A 17,350-nucleotide genomic window follows, 5' to 3' on the forward strand; every position below is an offset into this window, starting at 1 on the left:
ATAATATGATCAGTCTTAGATCCATAACAACGAAGGAGCATGACAAATTTGGCATGATCACAGTCTCGACCTATCGCAGTGCAGCCAAGGTATATGTATATGTTGAGAAGTATCTCAGAACCCTTATTGTTTCAACTTATTAGATATTGCAATGATCCTAGATCTCTGTCTCGACATACTTATTCTTGGTAGAGATCATAGTAGTTAGATCTGTCTATGTGTGTATCTCAGTGATCTCTCACATACACACAGTCTTGACACATATCTAGATCATAGTTATGATGAGTGTAATATCACACTCTGACTTTGATTGAACTGGGTTTATATTAAGTATAACAGGTACTCAGTGAAGTAATGATCTTATGAAGACAAGCTCATAATCATGATTATAATGAAGACAAGGAAACCTTATCTCTAGCATGGATATAAAATGGGATCATGATCTTTGATGATCCCATTCAAGAAGAACATCATTTGAAGATGCAACAACAATGTGATGAAATTGGCATGGTAGCAGAGAAGAGGATGATCTCAGTAAGGACCTGAGATCTCAAGATGCAATCTCAGTGATGCAACAGGGATCTCAGTGATGCAGCAGTGGTGCAGATGACGATCTCAGCAGTGTTCCAGAAAGAGGATTGATGTCTTGGTCTTGGAGAGGCAGATTGTGTTAAGGGTCATGGTCTTGGTATTCGTCAATGGAATCTCTATAAGAAGAATTTTGTGTGGGGTTTCCTCTCCAAGAGGGAGAGGTTTTGGCCCTAGCAGAAAGCCAAATATTTGTGTTCTTTTCTCTTTTGTTTTGGTAGCAGTTTGATGAAGTAAACACACACACTAATAATAAATGAAATATCAAGTTAAGATAAATTGTTTAAGTACTTCAGAAATTGTTATCATGTTAAAGAAGAATCCCTCTTAATTATGTGTACCCTAGATTCTTCAACACAGGTGGTTTGGTGCAGAGTTAGCAGCAACAGATTCTTCAGTGGACGGTGCAGAACCTAGTAGCAGTCAGATGCTCAGGAGACAAATGCAACACAAAGACATAGTTGATTTAGTATTTCAGATGCTTCTTACTTGTAGTCGTTACAATTGCAACAACAATAGATAAGAGGAAGTTGCAGTGTAGATGCAGAGTTGGCAGCAAAATCAACAATGTCAACAATAGCACAGATGCAACATCAGAGTTGCGCAATGGTTGGTGGGTAGTGGCATGTAGTGACAGTGTCCAGATATCAACAACATGACAGAGGGTGATACAGAGACAGGGTGTTGTAGCAGTAATGCAACACTATAACACCTTCCTTGCTAAAGGGAGTGTTAGCTTTTGTAGCATCAAAGGTGTTCTAGTCTCGAAACTTTGTGGAGAGGCTCAAAATAGGAGTTTTCCATAACCCAAAAATTGTTTATGGAAATTCCACCTAGAAGTGTCTCAATTAGATTATTAGCCTATTTTTAAATATTTCCTAAGTCTAAACTTAGGAAAAGGGTTAATTAGTCAGTGTTAATTGAGAAAGGTGTGAATCATTTAGAAACTCACATAGATCAATCCAGATATGATCTCAACCATTGATTATATTTTAATCTTGGCCATTGGAATCCCAATTGGAGATTATAAGAGGAGGTCGATGGGTAGATGGAGAACACACACTTGAGATTGATTTCCTTGGGCAGTTCGATCCTCCAGAGATCAGCAGCAGTTGCTGGAAGAGTTCGAACCAGAGAAGGGAAGCAGAGACATAGAGGGGCAGGGATAGTGATTCAGTGGAAAATTTTCCAGTTTTAGAGAGGCAACAACAAGAGGCCAACTTATTCCCAGTGAGGCTGCGTAGAGGACTGCGCAGACAGCTTTAGAGGGCAACTCGATTTAGCTATGGGGAAATCGATTCAGCCTCCAGAGGCTGGGAAAGTCTTCCAGAAGGCCGAGGAATAGTTTCCAGTAGTAGAGTTAGGCAGAACGACTTGATTAGAGGCAGTTTTGGCCAATGTTTTACGACTCCGACTCCGACTCCGGCTTGGCCGAGGATCGACTCCGACTCCGACTCCGAAACGGTAATGACTCGGCCGGCTCGATTTCAATGACTCGGTCGTTGTAAAAAATACATTAAATATTTATTTTTTATTATTAAAAAACATAATTTTAAATATTTTAAACATAATTTTAAAGATTTTCATTCATGTTTCCAAACACACAGCATTATAATATAGATGGAAGACAACTTTGTATCCATCTGGCCCACATTTGCCAAAAGAAACCTAGCTGCAGGCACCGAGGGTATCAAACCCTATTACAACTTTAAAGGGGACATTTACCCTTGACGCTGGGGGTTTAATAGATTTATTGTTGTTAATCATATATACCAGTGTTGATAATATCGGTATCGGGAAAATATCGGCGAGGGTCTGGAAAATATCTTATCGGAAATATCGGCGAAAATATCGGCAAAATATCGGCAAATATCGGCAAGCATAAAAAATGCATAATATATTCATTTTTTTTCAGATTTCTAAACATATAAAGCAATAACAACATGAACTAAACACATTGGCACATAAATATGAAGAAAACACTGATATATATGATATCAAATAGAAATGATACATCAAACTTCAAAGGCGATACCAAATCCTGCTGATCCCTGATAGTGATAAATTGATAATTGTCCAATCAAGGACTTAAACAAAAATTAAAATAACATCACACATCCTGCTGATCCCTGATAGTGATAATTGTCCAATCAAGGACTCAAACAAAACAACATCACATATATAAAACTTTAAAAGTATTTCATCATCATGAGTTATAAACTTATATGTAGCAAAAGTTGCAAAACAAATAAAACTAGCAGCTATCTATCTGAGACCATTGGCCTCTCCCTAGCAGCTTTCTTTCTGTCTTGTTCAGCAATTGCTTCACGAGCTTTTTGTATAACCTCTGCACTAGAAACCATACAAGGCATGACATCTGCATCATATGCAGAGAGTTTAGCCAGATGGTATTTCAATCGTGTAATCCCTCCTGACATCTTGGTCCCACACAAGTTGCATGATATAAGTGCCTGATTTGCCCCACCAACAGCCTCCCCATACTCCCAAAATGGGTCCAAAGCTTTTGGCATATTTGACATTTGTACTTGTAGTGAACTAATTCAAACCTAGGGCACAAAAAAAACAAAAAATTGGCATTAAATGAGTATAACTATACAGTGCGCAGCAAACACTCAAGAAACTATTTTAATTTTTAAAGCAACATCTTCATGTTCAGAATTTAAACAACAAAAGCAAGCATAAAAAATGCATACTATATTCATTTTTTTCAGATTTTTAAACATATAAAGCAATAACAACATGAAATAAACACATTGGCACATAAATATGAAGAAAACACTGATATATATGATGTCAAATAGAAATGATATATCAAAGGCGATACCAAATCGTGCTAATCCCTGATAATTGTCCATTCAAGGACTCAAATGTGGAGAACCAATACAAAATAACATCACATATAATAATAAAAGTATCTCATCATCATGAGTTACATGTAGCATAACAAATAAAACTAGCAGCTATCTATCTACTGCCCTCTCCCCCTTTTACGGGAAAACATGATGGGCTGTTTGTCAGGCCTGCCCCTAGTAGTAGAAGGCCCTGACACTGCCTCTGCACCTAATGTCAAATAATGAGTGATAGGCATGGAGCTATGCTCTCCTATATCTATAGCAGATGGTGTTGATGCTGATGCTCCCGCAGTGTCCTCCTCCAGCTCCTCCTGCTCCTCCTCTAAGTGCTGCTGCTCCTCTGACTCCGAGTCCTCCTCTTGCTGCCCCTGCTCTAATGGATCATCTGCCACTGGCTCCTCCAACCATGAAGGTGACTCCTCCAATATGGGCTCCTGAGACTCCACCCTCCACGGAGACAATACATCAATATTGTCTAAGGAAATGGCATCTGGATCCACTGGTGATTCTATTTGCCTCACTCGAAGTCGGATGTTGTAATGCACATACACCAAATCGTTGAGGCGTGCGAACTCCAACCTGTAAGAGTGTCAAAAAAAGTAATGAGTCTTGACTCTTGACTCTTGAGTCTTGACACTTGAAGGTCATAAATTAAAAATTAAAAATTACAATAAGTGTAATTGCTCAACTGAAGGCTTGAGTTCAAAGTTATACCTGTTGCGCTTTTTGGCGTGTATTTTCTCAAATACACTCCAATTGCGCTCACACCCTGAAGAGCTACATGTTTGACTCAAGATTCGCATAGCCAAATTTTGCAAATTTGGTACCCTTGCACCATAGCTTCGCCACCAAAGATCTACAACAAAATAATGAAATAAAAAATTCAAAAACTTAAAAGTTAAAACATAATTAAATTCAAATTTATAATTTCTAATGAGTGATGACTTGTCACTTACGTGGCATGAAGAGGGCCCTTTCCTTAATGGCCTCATCAAAGCCAAATAGGCCAACACAATCCTGATAATTATGTATCTCGCGGCTGATTTTGAGACGAACCTCAGAATCAGGTACCATCCTCTCAATACAGGAATGGAGCCCTTCAATCACCTCGCCATCAAAACGAAAATTGCATTTGTATGCAAATGCAGGGTTGAGGAAGAGTGCTGCTGCATGAATGGGTCGATGAAGCATCCCTGTCCACCGACTATCGATCACATCCCATAACATCATCTGCCTATTAAGGCCAGCAGAACCCTTGTCTGCATAATAGGAACGAATGGCCTCCTTGGCCCTATCCATGGCCTCATACAAATAAGGCATTGCAGGCTTCTCTCCATCCACCAATCTAAGAACCTTTACTATAGGTTCGCTAACTGCACATGCTTCTTCTACTCCACGCCAAAATGTCTCAGAGTACACCATTTTTTCAATGGCTTTCCCATCAGGTCTCCTGCTGTATCTACAACCACGCCAATCATTAGACACAAACATTTGCTTCAACTCGTACTGACATCGAAGCAAAGACTGAAGAGTAATAAAGGTTGTGGCAAAACGTGTGATGGCAGGACGCCGCAACTCCTTGTTTCCTGTGAACCTCCTCATAAGGCTAAGAACAATAGCATGGTTATAAATAAACTTGGGGATGCTCCTAGCCATATGAACTGCCTCCTTGATGAAGGAGAGTTTCCCCATATCCTCAAGCAACAAATCAAGACAATGCGCTGCACATGGAGTCCAGAACAATGTGGGATGCCTCTCCATAAGCATTCTGCCGGCAGACACATAATTAGCTGCATTGTCTGTTACGACTTGCACCACATTCTGCACACCAATCTCCTGAATGAACCCATCTAACAACTCACATATCGTTGCTGCATCTTTGATATGTTCTGATGCATCCAACGATTTAATAAACATGGTACCTTTAGGACAATGTACCAAGAAATTTAGAAGGGTCCTACCCTTCCTATCTGTCCAACCATCAGACATCACTGTGCATCCAGTGACTTCCCATGTCTGTTTCAACTCCGCCAATCTAGAGTTGATGTCCTCTTTTTCTGCTTGAAGAATTGGCCCCCGCAACTCCTCATATGTGGCACTTTTGTACCCTGGGCCCACAACAGCAATAGCATCACACATTGGTTGCCAAAATGGATTGGTTTTTGTGATGCTGAGAGGTAAGTCGCTCCAATAAATACACCTCCCCATGACTCTATCTGCTTCTTCCTTCTCCTTTTTTTTGACAAGCGATTTTATGCCAGGTTGTGCTCCAGCTCCTGTTCGTGGAACAAAAAATGATGACCTCACATTCACACTAGCATGTGATGGTGTGCCAGTTGTGGAGCCCCTCCCACTAGCGCCAGTAGGGCCACTACCCTGAACATCAAAATCATGAGAAGATATCCCAAAGGATCTACCTGCACGTTCAGCTTTGTTTCTTTCCGCCTCTTCCTTCTTTCTGTCCTTTTCTTCAATTGCCTCAAGAGCTTTTCGTATAAGCTCCGGACTAGAAACTCTACAAATGCCAACATCATGTCCAGGGAGTCTAGCAAGATGGTATTTCAGTCGTGTAACCCCACCTGTCATCTTGTCCCCACACAATTTGCATGAAAGATATGCACGATTTGTCCCACCATCAGGGATCCCATACTCCCAAAATGGGTCCAAGTTTTTTGGCATATTTGTATTTTTGTATTGCTGTTAGCCGCTAACTCAAAAGGAAACCTACAGCACCAAAACAAATTTGGAATTAGTAACTTAATAACTTATTAAGTAATATATAACCCTTGTTTTTTTAATATATAAATTTATAAAATTCTGAAGAAAAGCTCTGACAGCAATCAAAAAGCTCTAGGTTCAAATCCCTCCTCCATAAATCCAGGGTTAAGACAATCTGTGCCAGCACATACAAACACAAACACACACGTATGGGCTCTACCCAAAGCTCACTGGATAACATTGGCTTCCTCTAGTACTTATAAAGTTATAAGTTATGACCCCAGGAGGTCATGCTGTCACTGGAGGTCTGGTTAGCTGGCTGCTGTATTGTAATTTGTCAACCAGTCAAATTGATGTACTCCTTTTACCTCTATAACGGAAGGTGGAAGATGATGCAAACTTCAAAGCAAACCATGAATGCATTGCTGCAAATACATTATCAGTTGCCAGAAGTTAATACAGTCAGGATCATTTGAATTTTGAACAACAATAGAAATTTGATCTCTCTGTACTCATGAACAATAAACGAAGAGCTGCATATAAATTTACTGATAGGCTGCTACAGTGACCACCACTAGGCTACAGTCTCTATGTGAAACTCTGTTGCTTGGAGGAATCTGATTTGAATTACATCTTGAATTTGCACTATAATTGGTTCAAGGAAGGATTCGGGCTTGATGATGACATAGATAGGCTTCCACTCTTTAAGTCATGACGGTGGTCTGTGGCTGCTTGAGAATAGACTGACTCACTGAGTGACTTGGGCTGCGTCAATTTCAGAGATTTGTGCCTTTTCGATACTTCATTACAGTGATATTATTTACAGAATGCATGCAGCCTTGCAGGTATATTCCGAAGTGTTTTGGAGTGGTCTTCAATACAGCTGTAACAATTTGGGAATGTCTTTTAATGTAATCATCGCTAACAATAAATATGAGGGAGAAAAGTTCATGTCTCAAAGACCCTTTATGGACCTCATAGCAAATAGAAAGTAGTTTCACTGCATTTTCCTAAAGCTAAACTGCATTTTGCTCATGTCTAGAGGCCAATAATGCAATGTCACTCAGCTTTTTCAAAAGACTGTGCATAAACTGTGATAATTTTTGCCTTAAAAATGATGCATATTACGGTAAAAAACTGGTGTCACTTCACTCTGCATTATACTGTGGCATTTCTTATAATTTGTTTATCAACACAAGCAATGAACTTCATATATCAAAAGCTATTCATGCTATATATCTATAAGCTGTTCACATTCATTTATACACAAACATATGAATATGGAACCATGCTATACACAGTCCATATAACGCACAACACTACCACGCAATCCATACAAATTTACAATGCATTATGTATATATGTTGGGCATTGTGTATATAGTTATACGCTGGGCATTCATATAATAATAATATACCACGCAGTCATACACAATGATGAGATCATACGTGGTATGGAACACAGTGTTGAAATTATGGTCAAATATTAAACCCTCCGCAGCCAAAGTATTAAGTTTTAACGGTTGGGCAATGGGGAATACGTATTACGCTGCACGCATACCTGGAATTTGGAAAGTTGTAAAGTTTAAACACATAAACTGGAACCCTCCGCAGCCAAAACCCTCCGCAGCCAAAACCCTCCGCAGCGTCTCCAGGCTCCAGCTCTAACGAAAACTCGAAACAGAAATGGTTCATTTACGAGGCCAAACCCCAATTTATAAATGCTGCCGGCGATTTTTAGGGTCGTCGCGCGATATTTGTAAAAAAATCGCCGAGATTTCGGATATATCGCGAGAAATTCAAAACTAGAAAAAATCGCGAGAAATTACAGCCGAAATTTCGTTTTGGTAAAAATCTCGCGATATTTACGATTTTCGCCGAAATATCGGCGATATTTTCAATATATACTGATATTTTATTTACAGGCCTAGAGATGAATTTTTGAGGGATTGGTGTGAGTTTACATTGAGAATTTGTCATTTGTGACTATCCTTGTTGATTTACAGGCCTGATTATCTTTCCTTACCCTGGCCACTGGTTTATTGGGCATTATCACAGGTCTAAAAGGCTTATTTCTCTTTTCTGCAGCCTTGTTCAGCGTTGTCTCCCTCAGCCACCAACATCTACAAGGTCTCTTCCTTAATGTATACAGTACAGGGCCAATAAATTTGTAATTGCAGGCTCAGCGTTGCATTCTGAAGGGGTCACATTGCCAAATTGGAGTCCAACATTCATATCCAGGCTGATTCAATGTTCACTGTACCATATCTTAGGCCTGGTGTTTTCCTTTTGTCTCGGAAGCTCATTGTTAGTTGACTTATGCGATAGTAGATAGCATTATTTCTCTCTTTGTGAGTTATCTTTCAGATGCATTAATTTGTCAAATTGAAAAATCATTGTTAACAATAGCAATTATCTATCTCATTATATTGTGATTTCACTTGTCCTTCTTGCTGTCATAAAACGTCTAAGTGAAATTTCTACACACAGTACACATTAAGAGGCATCCAATTCCTATATACATCGGCGGTTGTCAATTAATTAACTTAAGGACATTCGTTCATGATCATTGTTTGAACATTTTCTTTGGTCTGTTCTAACATCATGATCAATACAAAAGGCTGTTACAATATCTCAGCATTCTGAAGCTAACAGTGGTGAGAGCATGCTCCAATACGTCTAATTTGCAATATATAAGTCTCTGTTATGAATTTTTTTATCATTTACGCTGCCCAGCCGTCCCAACAGTGACTCGGCCAGCTACCCGGCCGGGTTGACCGAGTCACATATGACTCGGCCGAGTCATTGGATGACTCGGCTGAGTCATATGTGACTCGGTCAACCGAACCGGGTAGCTGGCCGAGTCACTCCCCAGGCCTTTGACTCGGTTCGACTCGGCCGAGTCGGAGTCGATTCGGCCGTTTTGTAAAACAATGGTTTTGGCCTAGATGTCAAAGGGTCTGCACAAGCAGTGCGCATAGGCCTGTGCAAGGGGTCTAGGAGGACGAGTTTGTGAAGTCGAGTTTTGCCGTGGTTGCTTGTGGAGGAGGGGAAATTCCCTTAGATAATTCGGGCTACTATTTCTTGTTGTGGATTTCCAGTTTTTGACATCCAGTTGTACTCAAATTTCTCACTGTTGCTTAATAATAAAAACCCTCAGCGACTGCACTGATTTTCCCAAGTTGGGTTTTTCTAAGGAATTTCGTCTAAAAACAAATGTGTCATATTTTTGTGTGTGCCAGTATTTTCTCATATTCTAGTTTATCTTCCGCAAAATTTAATTTGGTGAAAATTGCAGTTGTGAATTATTCGTTGTTTGTGTGGGCAAATACGTTGTTAATTAGTTTATAGTTAGAAGAATAATTTCCAGTTTTTGCAATAGTTGAAATTTTCACATTGGGCACCTCCAACACCCACATCGTTTTGAGTCTTGACACTTTGCCTTATATTTAATGACTTTTGGGATGATGCACCTTGAACCGACATGCCCCCAGTCGACCTTAGCACTTTGTGAGGGATGGCAGCTGATCCAGGGCCCAGATGAGGATGGTCTCACCTCTTGAGACTTGGAAGGGATTGCACCACCTTGGAAGCCCGCAATGTTGGAGTTAAGACAAACACTATGGCCATTTGGAGACCCATGAGACTACCTATGTTGCCCCAAGATGAATTGTGGGGGCCACATAGGGAGATTGACAAAGATCTAAGGGCCAACTCTCAGAGGAGGATTTTAGAGGGCTTCTACACCACTCTTGACACCCTAAGCCCTCAATGCATGCCCTAGAGAGGCTTACGCATTGATGACGTCAACGTATCTTGCCCTACGGTTTCCATGCGTGGGCAAATTCTTATGCTTTTGTTTAAGCTAGTAGGTCAGATTGTGACTTAACTTATCATTGTGACATAATTTATTATTTTAGAGGCTTTAGGCTAAAAAGGACATTAGTTCTCGTCATATAAATAAAGGAGAGGAATCATTTGTAAATCATCATCACATGAACTTGGGTATATCAACCTCTTTTTCTGGTGGAGGACATTTGGATCTATGAATGAATTTTGATATTTGGGGCTAATTTGCTTGTGTTTGGAGCTATTGTCTTGGATCAATGGATGGAATTTCATGCATGTTATATTGTAAGTTGACATTTTGTTGGATAAATCTTTGCTTTATGTCTAATCATTGAATAAATTGAATCTATGGTTTTCTGTTATGCCCTAATTCACTGAAAATCTATTGGATAGAATGTAGATATCATTATTGCATGCATTACTCATGAATAACATGTGAATGATAATCCTTGTGGTGATTTTTGATTACCTCTCCCATAAAACCCCTTGATCCATTACATAGGTAATCACCAGGGTTTTTGATTCTAGGGCATGGATTATCCTTTCTCGTTAGCAACTTTTAGCTATCCAATCAACTCATAATCTCAATCCTCCCAAGGAATAAGGCACTGACCTACCTTGTTGGTGATCAAATACATTTTTTATCCATAAATTTTTCTTTCTTTCTCTCTTGACATAATTTGTTGATTTGGGGTAGCATCGGATATGCTCTAGCCACAAAAATTGGTGGAGAGGCTAAGGCACATGAGATCTCCAATACCATGAAAGGGTTTGGGTAGATTCTAAACAGTTTAGGAGATATTAAAATAATTAATATTTTTAATGTGAATTAATATAAAGCTGTGTTAGAATGGTCCAAAAGTCATGGATCAAGCTAGATCTAATCTTAGCTGTTGATTAGGGACTTAATCTCGGCTGTTGATTTGTCAACGAGAAAAGTATAAGAGGAGGCTTGAGGGTCACTTAGAGAACACACCAAGAGATAAGATTTCGACTTTCTGGGGCTGGGTTTGCTGAGAAAGTTGAGAGAGTGATTTAGAGTTGCAGTTGAGGGGCAGTGAATACAAAAGCAGAGAGGCAGAGATAGTGTCGGGAGGATCAACGGAACTGTCGGGAAAGTTGACGCAGAGAGCAGAAGCCAGAATTGCCGGGAACAACCAGAGCTTAAGGGAAAGCTGATGCAGAGGGCAAAAGCTAGAACTGCTGGGAACAACTGGAACTGTTGGGAACTGTTGGAACTGTCGAGAAAGATGATGTAGAGGGCAGAATCTGGAACTGTCGGGAACAACCGAAACTGCTGGGAACTGCCGGGAAAGCTGACGCAGAGGGCAGAAGAGGCTGACATAGTCCCTAGAAGTTGACGCTGGGGTTTTTCGTGGGGTAGATTGGAGCTGAGGAGACACTGGATTGTTTATCTGGGGTTTCAGCCCGAGCATTTGTCTCTTCTGAAGGAGAGGTACTACTGCCGAGATTTTTCTCTGTTGGGTGAGCCGGATTTGGCACCCAGATTGTATTCTGAAACTGCTTAATAAATCAAACCCTCAGATAGCTGCACCGATTTTCCCGCATTGGGTTTTTCCGGGGACATTAGTCCAAAAATAACGGTGTCATTTGTGTGCTTGTTTCTGTTTCCTTTAGTTGATGATCTGTAATGTGTTGAGCATGTACTTGTGTTTATTTTCAGTATTTACATGGTAAATAACTTGTTAATTAATCAGAACAAGTAGGAAGGAATAAATCAGAAAGTACATGGAGGGTTTCTAATTGTTAGACTTAGAAACTTCAACATGGTATCAGAGCGTGGTTGCAGATCACAGGAGAACTGAGGACATCAGCCGAGCAGAGCAGCAACAGCAGAAAACAGTTGTCCCGAGTGACAGAAGCTGTTCCTAGCAACAAAACAACAAGGAAGGGGTGATGCAGTGCCTGCATCATCAAGTTCGGGCCAAGAAGAGGTTGCGCAGAGGCTGAGGGAGGCAAAGACAGGCTCATGCAGAGCCTAGGAGGGCTGACACAGTTGGCTTAGGGAGCTAGTTTGTCGATGCTGGGACTGCGTAGAGCCTAGGAGCTCTCACCTTCAGGTTGCTGGGGTTTAGGAGGCTGTGGATAATTTGCAGAGTGGAGCTGGTGGGGCAATGTATGTGAAATTTCCATCACTGAAGCAATTGATTTACTTTTCCTACTTATTCCACAATAAGTTATTTATGAAATCACTTCAATAAACATTAAAATAAATACTGCTGCAGATATCACACCGTAATACAGAAACAAACATATGCACAAGAATCAACACATTGACACAATTATTTTGGACTAATGTCCCTGGAAAAACCCAATGTGGGAAGACCGGTGCAACAAGGGAGGATTTTATTATTCAGTAATTGTTTAGTACAACAGGGTGACAAATTCGCTTACACACAGAGAAAAAATTCTCCAGTTCTTCTCCTAATCCCAGCGTCAGCCCGACTGACCTCTGCGTGGCTCTTAGGACCTCTGCGTCAGCTTCTGCTTGACTGCGTCAGCCCTGGGCCTCTCTCCGTCACTCACGCAGGCCTAGTTAGTGACTATGCGGTCTCCTGCTGCCTCTGCGTCTGCCTCCCCTGCCTCAGCGCTGATCTCTAATGGCTGATCTTGTCTCTCTATTCTGTACTTGCTGCCTCCTGCTTGCTCACCAAACCATTGGTTCAATTTCTCAGCTAACCCCGCTCCAGAAATTGAACTGATTTTTCTTCCTCAGTGTCTTCTCCAAGTGACCTTCAAGCCTCCTCTTATACTTTTCTTGTTGACAAATCAGCGGCCGAGATTAAGTCCCTAATCAATGACTAAGATTAGATCTGACTTGATCGATGACTTTTGGACCATTCTAACACAGTTTTATATTAATTCACATTAATATTCTTATTTTCCCTAAGTTTAGACTTACGGATTTCATTAAAAATATTAATTATTTTAATATCTCCCAAATTATTTAGAATCTGCCCAAACCCTTTCTGGGTATTGGAGATCTCATGTGCCTTAGCCTCTCCACCAAGTTTCGTGGCTAGAGCACATCCGATGCTACCTAAAATCAACGCTCGTTCTTAGCGATGACTGTGCTCTAGTAATACTCCTCACTGAGTATCATAGTTTTAAAAACCGCTCAGAAAAACCGGTAACCGGTCAAACCGGCCGGTTAGCTAGCTGGCCGGTCCGAACCGGCCTAAAAACCCGGTCAGACCCTTCATTTGCCCGATTTTTGGCCCTAACCGGTGAAAACCGGCCGGTTCCGTCCTAAACCGGCCGGTTTATGGCATGCCCACCGAATCTTGGAAAAAGGCGTTGGTGGTTTGTGGTTTAGGGGTTTTGTATCAAACCGGCCGGTTCCGTCCTAAACCGGCCGGTTCCGTCCTAAACCGGCCGGTTTATGGCATGCCCACCGAATCTTGGAAAAAGGCGTTGGTGGTTTGTGGTTTAGGGGTTTTGGGGGGGAGGTAAAGGTATTTTCCCTCCAAAAACACCCTCTCCAAGCTATAAGAGACCCCTCTCACTCTCATTTGTCTCACACAACTGATTTGGAGTGTTTGTGAGTGTTTGTGAGTTTGTTTGTGAGCTTGGAGAGTGTGGAGTTTTTGCTGAAGTAGTCATCTTGGAGTTGGAGTTGGAGCTATTTTGGAGATAGTGTGTAGTTGTTAGTGGAGTTGCCATCTTCAAGAGGAGGCTAAGGCAGCTAGTTTGCATTTCCAGGTAAGGATTTGCACTTGATAATTCCTCATTTGAGTCTGCTGTCCATGATTTTTTTTTAATGTGTTATACTTATAAACTTCTCACTTCTATGATCTATCATGTATGCTATAAACTCTCTAGCTCTATGCTATCAAATTTTGTAGCTTGAGCCTTGCATGTGCATTTGTTTTCCTACATTTATCTTTGGTTTTCCATTTTGCTTAGCTGCAATTTTTTTTTTAAATGGCAGATTTCTTTGCAAATTGTTATTATTTCAAGCAAACATGGCTCCAAAAGGAAAGGACAGTGCATGGGCTCATTGTGATGTAATTGATGGAAAAATGATATGCAAATTATGCCATAAATCTATTGGAAGTGGGGGTATTCTTAGGTTGAAACAACACTTGGCTGGGATAAGAGGCCAAGTAAAGCCATGTGATGCACCAAATGCACTGTTAGGTCCTATTAGGGCAGAATACATTGCCAAGCTTGAAAATTTTTATGAGGATAAGGCTAGGGAGAAGGCCATCCAAGATGAAATTGCAAGGAAGAGGGAATTATTAGAAGCCATGAAAGAGAGTGGGTATGATGATTATGAGATTCAAGACTCCACTTCTATCCCTTCCACCAATGACCCCTTTCACTATGTTCATCCTTCTGTTGGACTTGGCCAACCATCAAAAGGAACAAAGAGAGCAAACATCCAAAGTTATTTCTCATCTTCTGCCAACATTGCCTCTTCTAAATCTAATCCCACTTCCTCCCAGCCAAGTTCTCAACCCACTTTGGATCAACATTGGAAAAAACAATGCAAAGAAACTTCTCACCAATACATTGCTAGATGGTGGTATGATTCAGATATCCCATTTAATGCTGCTCGCTCACCTTATTACCAAGCTATGTGGGACTCTGTTATAGCTGCAGGAAAGGGCTTCAAAGGCCCTAGTATGCATGACTTGAGGGGAGCTCTTTTGCAAAAAGAGATATCTTCCATTGATGAGTATTTGGTTGAGTTTAAAGAGTCATGGCTCAAAACAGGTTGTTCCATTATGTCAGATGGATGGACCGATGGAAAGAACCGCACTATCATTAATTTCCTTGTTTCTTGCCCTCAAGGAACCATGTTTTTGAAATCAGTTGATGCATCTGATAAGGTAAAGGATGCAATCCTTCTATTTGAGCTTTTGGATAACGTTATTCAGGAAGTTGGGGAGCAGCATGTTGTGCAGGTCATCACTGATAATGCCTCAAACTATGTTCTTGCTGGAAAGATGCTTGAGGCCAAATATAAGACCATATTTTGGACTCCATGTGCTGCACATTGCATAGACCTCATGCTTGAGGATATAGGCAAAGTGGAGTGGGTAAAGAACACTGTAGAGCATGCCAAGTGCATTACAAAATACATTTACAACCACTCATGGGTATTGAACCTAATGAGGAAACACACTGGAGGCAAAGAGCTTGTTAGGCCTGCAATTACGAGATTTGCAACTCACTTCCTCACGTTGCAATGTCTCAATGGTCAACATAAAAACTTGCAGAAAATGTTTTCCTCTGAAGAATGGTTTGAATCTCGGTGGGCTCGTAGACCAGATGGAAAAGACACCAAAAAGAAAGTGTTAGACACTTGTTTTTGGAAAAGGTCTGTAGAGCTTGTGAAAATTACCGAGCCCCTTGTTAAGGTGCTAAGGTTGGTGGATGGGGAAAGATTGGCCATGGGCTACATTTATGAAGCTATGGATCAGGCAAAGGAGCAGATACGGGCAGCTTACAAGGACAGGTTAGCTAAATATGACCGTATATGGGAGATCATTGATAACAGATGGAACAATCAACTCCATCGTCCTATACATGCAACCGGGTATTTTTTGAACCCAAGGTATCACTATAAAAATCGGCTAGGAGATCAGCATGATGGGGAGGTCAGAGCTGGATTGATTGATTGCTTGGAGCGCATGGTCCCTAACCATGTAGACCAGTTGGAAATACATAGACAACTTACTATTTTCAATATGGCAAGTGGTACTTTTGGCAAAAACTTGGCAAAGATGGCAAGAGATGTGGACCAACCAGGTAAGCAATTCCAATTTCCATTTTGTTTTTCATTTCAAGTTAAAATTGTTTACGTTCTTTACAATTCAAATTATAAACTAAGTTACTAATTATTGTCTTTTTCTTTGCAACACATTGGTGGGAGTCATTTGGTGGCCAGTGTCCTCAATTGCAAAGGTTTGCAATTAGAGTCCTCAGTCAAACTTGCAGTGCTTCAGGTTGTGAGCGCAATTGGTCTGTTTTTGAGCGCATACACACGAAGAAGAGAAACCGTTTGGAACAAAAACGGTTAAATGATCTTGTTTTTGTGCAATACAACCTTCGACTGAGGAGGAACCAAATGATGAGCAAATCACCTGATCTAGATCCCATTGTGTTGGACGATATTGATCCAACATCAGAATGGGTGGAGGAGACTGAAGATCCTGTGTTTGAGGCTGATTTTGATATCGACATGGCTTTAGCGGGGGATGAGGCAGATTATGTGGCGGCATCAGAACCAAGATCAGTAGCGGCATCAAGGAAAGGCAAGGAACCAATGGAAGGCACTAGTCGTGCAGGTCGACAAACTCGTGCTTCCATTAGGTCCACTTCTATTGTCATTGGTGGTATTGATACTGATGTTGCAGATCAGGCTGAGGCATCCTCAGACTCTGAACCAGATAATGTCTATGTAGCTCCTGATGATGATCCTGTGTCTAGTAGTGGTGATGGACTTGATGATTGATCATGTGTACACTGTAGACTTGTAGTAGGCCAATGGCCTCATAGCTTGCAACATTGTTTTTGGACTTTATAGGCCATTTAGAGCCTCATTTCTTATGTATTTTGCTATTTTGTCGATGATATGTATTGCACTCGGTGCCATTTTGATATATTCACCTTTGCATGGTATATAAATGAGCAAACTTTGCATATTTTGTCTCTATTGGCTTGGAATCATGGTTTTACATCTTAAAAATAGTTTTGTTTCATTAAAAATTAATTATTTAATGTATTTTTTTAAAACCGGTTCGTTTAGACCAAACCAGTCTCGGTTAGATCGGTTCCGGTCGGTAAACCGGTTCATTAGGTGGACCGGTCCGGTCACAGGTTCTGGTTTTAAAAACATTGCTGAGTATCACCCTGGTGATCTGGCATCGGTCCCTTTGCTGATGCTAAGCCTCTCTGCCCAACATCCTCTGCACTGTTGTATCCTGTACTGTTGCCCATGGCTCTGCCACTGCGGCATTTGTATGACAACTCCCTCTGCATTTGTGCTGCTGCTGGTCCTTTCTCCCAACACTGCATCCGCACTGCAACTCCCTCTTCATCCGTGCTGCTATCACTCCCATTTCTACTTCTGAAATGGGTTCTTTACCATCCCCATCTTTTCCCTGAAGTAGTCAAACTTTGTCTTTCCAAGGGCCTTGGTGAGGATATCCGCCCCCTGTTTTCCTGTAGGAGTGTAGCTCAACTGTACAGCTCCTCGTTGGACACAGTCTTTGACAAAGTGACACTGGATATCAATATGCTTCGACCTATCATGAAACATTGGATTCTCAGAGAGCTTGATGCAACTCTGAT

At 41.0% G+C, this 17,350-nt stretch overlaps 2 protein-coding genes across 3 annotated transcripts in view; one reads left to right on the forward strand and one right to left on the reverse strand.

Moving 5' to 3' along the window:
* SQD2 (sulfoquinovosyldiacylglycerol 2) overlaps positions 1 to 17,350 on the forward strand; it is a 276,296-nt gene that overhangs the window by 170,493 nt on the left and 88,453 nt on the right. The gene's annotated exons all lie outside the window — the stretch shown is intronic.
* On the reverse strand, positions 2,798 to 7,327 carry LOC149148589 (uncharacterized). The gene is made up of 3 exons (XM_089441038.1): positions 4,418 to 7,327; positions 4,176 to 4,317; positions 2,798 to 4,040 (listed from the first exon to the last, which is right to left on the reverse strand). The coding sequence occupies exons 1-3, from the start codon at positions 6,138 to 6,140 to the stop codon at positions 3,578 to 3,580; spliced, it is 2,328 nt and encodes a 775-aa protein (XP_089297164.1). The 5' UTR covers positions 6,141 to 7,327; the 3' UTR covers positions 2,798 to 3,577.

The sequence above is a fragment of the Pinus tabuliformis genome, chromosome 9, assembly GCF_031772625.1.
Source record: "Pinus tabuliformis cultivar Carrire ecotype Pingquan chromosome 9, CPIR1, whole genome shotgun sequence".
In the NCBI taxonomy this organism is placed as follows: Eukaryota; Viridiplantae; Streptophyta; class Pinopsida; order Pinales; family Pinaceae; genus Pinus; species Pinus tabuliformis.